The sequence below is a fragment of the Apium graveolens genome, chromosome 11 (assembly GCF_009905375.1).
Source record: "Apium graveolens cultivar Ventura chromosome 11, ASM990537v1, whole genome shotgun sequence".
Lineage (NCBI taxonomy): Eukaryota > Viridiplantae > Streptophyta > Magnoliopsida > Apiales > Apiaceae > Apium > Apium graveolens.
Window position 1 is genome coordinate 22,197,126 of NC_133657.1, and position 4,895 is coordinate 22,202,020.

Consider the following 4,895-nt stretch of genomic DNA (forward strand, 5'->3'; position numbering starts at 1 on the left):
AATGAATACTCACATCTTGAGGAAGCTCAAGATGCCCATCATCAAAGTATACAATGGTACTGGAGACCCTTCTAATCATGTTAGGACGTTCTTTAATGCCCTGCTGCTACAGCCCATGAACGACGTTATTAAGTGTCGGGCCTTCCCTCAAACCCTATCGGGTATGGCTCAAAGGTTGTACAATCGTCTTCCCCCGAACTCTATTGGATCCTTTAAGGACTTGAGCCAAGCTTTTATCAAGCAATTCATATGTGGCAGAGTGCTCGAGAAGAGTTCAGCCTCTCTCATGGGCATAATCCAAGGAGCAAAGGAGTCCTTGAGAGAGTATCTGTATCGATTTATGAAGGAGGCTTTGAAGGTCCCTCATCTTGATTAAAAGGTAGCTATGATAGCCCTACAGCAAGGGACTAGAGATGAGTTCTTTAAGATGTCCCTGGCTAAACGCCCTCCTGAGAGATGCTGCAGCTCCAAGATAGAGCCAGAAAGTATATCAAGGCGGAGGAGAGTATGAAGAAGACAGTTATGAATAATGAACCTACTGGAAAAAAGAAGAGGAAGATGGATCAGGAGTACGACGCTGAGGACAAGTATCCACGAATTAGCAAAAGCTCTGACTCCTCATCTTCTAAGAAGAATCAGCAACCAAGGTATGCTGAGTATGCGAGGTTGAACGCTCCAAGGAGCCACATCCTTGTGGAAATTGAGAAGGACAAAAACTTCAAATGGCTGAAGCCACTAAGGGGGACCCCAAGAAAAGAGACAAGAGTAGGTACTGCAGGTTTCACAAAGATGTCGGTCATGATACTGACGATTATAGGCAACTCAAGGACGAGATTGAGTATCTGAGCCGAAGGGGAAAGTTTGGACGTTTCACCAAGGGGAAGAGGCCGCAAGACAAAAGAGAGATAATGATCGAAGAGATGATAATCAGAGGGGTAACGACAGAGATCGTAACCCACAGCCCCGAAGGCCGGTAATCAATATAATCTCGGGGGGTCCTACAGCAGCTAGCACTACAAGGAACTCTCGAAAAGCATATGCAAGAGAAGTAATGGGCATAGTTGGCGAACCATCTAAGCGTCCTAAGTCAGAGATGACACTTGAATTTGGTGACCCAGACCTTGAAGGTTTGAAATTTCCTCAGGATAATCCTCTGGTTATCACTACGATAATTGGAAATTGTCCTAATATGAGGGTCCTAGTGGACACTAGAGCTTCCGTGGACATTCTGTTCCATGATACATTCATAAGGATGGGCTATATTGACTCTCAACTAACTCCATCCGATGCACCCATCTACGGGTTTAACCATGTGGAATGTAAAGTCGAGGGAGTAATATAACTTTCCGTTACTATCGGGGAAGAGCCCAGGGAGACCACACAAATGTTGAACTTTCAGGTTCTCAAGGCAGCCTCTACCTATAATGCCATCATAGGTAGGATAGGGATCCACGCTTTTAAGGCTGTGCCCTCAACTTACCATATGGTACTGAAGTTCCCAACGAGGAACGGTGTTGGAGAAGCAAGACAAGATCAGAAAATGGCCCGCAGTTGCTATGTCGCAGCAGTTAGGCCCGATGGAATCGGGGGCAGGTTCTCCCCATAGAAGACATGGATGTCTGAGAGAATGATGAACTACAAGGAAAGCCAGCTGAGGACTTGGTCCCAATTCGCTTAGATCCCTTAGACCCGGAAAAGATCATATATATTGGGGCATCTTTGGACAAGCCCTTGAAGGGTCGAATAACAACTTTCCTCCAAGAGAACAATGATGTATTCGCTTGGACAGTAGCTGATATGCCGGGGATTGACCCGAACCTTATAACTCATAGGTTAAACGTTGATCCAACTCAAAAGGCTGTAAAGCAAAAAAAGAGAACTTATGCCCATGATAGGCTGCAAGCCATTAAGCAGGAGGTCGAGAAGCTTTTAGAAGCTGGATTTATTGAGGAAGTATAATTCCTTGAATGGTTGGCCAACCCCGTAATGCTTAAGAAGACCAATGGAAAGTGGAGGATGTGCATTGACTTCACTGATTTAAATGATGCATGTCCCAAGGACTGTTACCCCCTACCAAGGATTGATACCCTGATCGATGCCACTGTTCGATACGAGATCCCAAGCTTTATGGATGGCTTCAGTGGTTACAATCAGATTAGAATGCATAAGGATGACACCCCCAAGGTATCTTTCATAACTGACTTTGGTGTATTTTGTTATCTTGTTATGGCTTTTGGACTTAAGAATGCAGGAGCTACTTACCAAAGACTGGTAAACAAGATATTTGCCCATCTAATTGGGAAGATCATGGAGGTCTATGTTGATGACATGTTAGTCAAAAGCCTAAGCAGGTCCAATCATATTAGCCACCTCAAAGAGGCATTTAAGGTGTTAAGACACCACAAGATGATGTTAAACCTAGCCAAGTGTGCTTTTGGCATTGGGTCTGGAAAATTTTTGGGTCATATGGTCTCTAAGAGGGGGATAGAGGCCAACCCCGACAAGATCAAAGCCATCCTAGACATGGAGCCACCACGCTCCATCAAGGACATTCAGAAGCTGACAGGAAGAATTGCAGCTCTAAGAAGGTTCATCTCCAAGTCTGGAGACAAATGCATGCCCTTTTTCAAAACCCTTAAGAAGGTGAAGGCCTTTAAATGGATAGCTGAGAGCCAAGAGGCCTTTAAACAGCTGAAGAAGTACATGAATGAAGCCCCATTGTTGGCTAAACCAAGTCCGGAAGACACTCTTTATTTGTACCTCGCAGTATCTGAACAAGCCGTGAGTGCGGTCCTCGTGAAGGAAGAGCAGAAGCTCCAAAAGCATTTATACTACGTAACCAAGGTGCTCCATGGAGCATAGTTGAATTACTCCACCACGGAGAAGTTCACGCTTGCTCTCATCACAGCCTCGAAAAATTTAAGACCATACTTCTAGGCTCACAAGATTGAAGTCCTGACGGATCAACCCCTGAGGAACATTCTTCATAGCCCGAAGGCCAGTGGAAGGCTTATCAAGTGGGCAATTGAGCTAGGGGAATTTGATATCAAGTATAAGCCTCGAACGGTCATCAAGGCTCAGGCATTAGCAGACTTCGAGGTCGAATGTACTATTAACGACCAAGAAGTCAGGGGGCAAGAGATAGTAACCACAGAAGTAGGGGAGAAGGATGAAGAAACGACTCTGAAAGAATATTGGGTTCTCTATTTTGACGGAGCGTCCAAAATAAAATCTAGTGGCGCAAGTCTAGTATTGCAAAGCCCTGATGGGTTTATGATTGAGTATGCTTTGAAGTTGGATTTTCCAACTACGGAAACCAAAGCAGAATATGAAGCGTTGATAGATGGCTTAGGCTTGGCTGGAGCCGTGAGGGCCAAAAACCTAAAGGTCTGTGGAGACTCGAGACTTGTGGTTGCTCAAGTTAATGGGGAGTTTGAGGCCAAGGATGATACTATGGCCAACTACCTGAGAGTAGTAAAGGAAATACTGACTCAGTTCAATGAATGGTATGCAGAACCTGTTCCGAGAGAGGAAAACATTACGGCGGATGCCTTATCTCAGTTTACCTCGTCCGAAATTGAGAGCTATCTAAGAAGTATTTACTTTCAGGTCTTGAAGACCCCTACTATTCATGTTATCAATCTGATAGCACCAGTTGGTATGGAAAGCTGTTGGATAGACCCGATCAAAACCCACTTAGAAATTGGGTGGCTCCCCGATGATGCCCAAGAGGCCCGTAAACTATTGGTTAGATCATTGAGATACTCATTGATTGAAGGCCTTCTCTACAAAAGGTCCTTTGTTTTTCCGTACTTAAAATGCTTAAGACCTCTTGAAGAAGATGAGGCACTTAAAGAAGCCTATGAAGGGATTTGTGGACAGCACTTGGGGGCAGGGCCCTCGTTCAGAAGATAACTCAGTTGGGGTTCTATTAGCCAACTATGCTAGCTGATGCAAAGGCTTATGTGAAAAAATATGACAGGTGCCAAAGGAACGCTCCAATATTATGACAGCCCCCAGAGAGGCTTACGTTGATCAACATACCCATCTCTTTTGCAATTTGGGGAATGGACATACTTGGACCATTTCCTGTAGCATCGGGATAGAGGAAGTTCATTGTGGTAACAATAGACTACTTCACGAAGTGGATTGAGGCTAAGGCACTAGCCAAGATAACCACCAAGCAAATTGCCCAATTCTTATGGGAGAATGTGATATGTCGGTATGGAATCCCACGCATACTTGTCATGGATAATGGGAAACAATTTGATAATGCAGAGTTCAGAGAGTACTGCGATGATAACAGCATAGAACTTCGCTTCACCTCGGTTACACATCCTCAGGCAAACGGGAAAGCAGAAGTTGCTAACAGAATCATCCTTGATTGACTTAAGAAGAGGGTGTAACACTCGAGAAACGCTTAGGTGGATGAGTTGCTGCCTATATTATGGGCATATTGTACCACCTGCAAAGTGACAACTGAAGCTACCCCATTAATGTTGGCTTACGGAGCCGAGGCGGTGGTGCCCCTTCAGATCACTCATGGATCCCCTAGGATCGAAGCTTACGAGCCAGAGACAAAGGAAGAAGGCATGAGGCTCGCCCTCGATCTCATTGATGAGGTTAGGGCATGAGGATCGCCCTCGGTCTCATTGATGAGGTTAGGGATGAGGCCAACGCCCGAAATGTAGGGCACAGATCCGGAAGCTCGACCTTTAGATTCAGAACCGGAACCCGAGTGACTGGAGCTCGATCGAGGCCTCATGCGAGGAGTCCAGGGCACAGATCCGGAAGCTTGCCCAGATAAGTCCATGATAGGCAGCACCCAAGGAGAAGATAGAAGGCTTGGATCAACCACATCCGGCCATACGCCTTGAGCGTCTTTGATTCCCCTA

At 45.5% G+C, this 4,895-nt stretch overlaps 1 protein-coding gene across 1 annotated transcript; it reads left to right on the forward strand.

Moving 5' to 3' along the window:
- The first annotated feature begins 1,384 nt into the window (after positions 1-1,384).
- Positions 1,385-4,388, forward strand: LOC141695398 (uncharacterized). Its single transcript, XM_074499646.1, has 6 exons — positions 1,385-1,593; positions 1,833-1,953; positions 2,245-2,388; positions 2,644-2,844; positions 2,938-3,747; positions 4,107-4,388. The coding sequence occupies exons 1-6, from the start codon at positions 1,385-1,387 to the stop codon at positions 4,386-4,388; spliced, it is 1,767 nt and encodes a 588-aa protein (XP_074355747.1).
- The last annotated feature ends 507 nt before the right edge of the window (positions 4,389-4,895 follow it).

Bases quoted from the DNA above. Each gene is read 5' to 3' on its own strand.
- LOC141695398 (XM_074499646.1), top strand. From the start codon at position 1,385: ATGTTGAACTTTCAGGTTCTCAAGGCAGCCTCTACCTATAATGCCATC. The intron at 2,845-2,937 runs GTGCTCCATGGA...CCATACTTCTAG, and splicing joins ATTTATACTACGTAACCAAG to GCTCACAAGATTGAAGTCCT. The intron at 3,748-4,106 runs GTTAGATCATTG...GCATCGGGATAG, and splicing joins AAGAGGCCCGTAAACTATTG to AGGAAGTTCATTGTGGTAAC.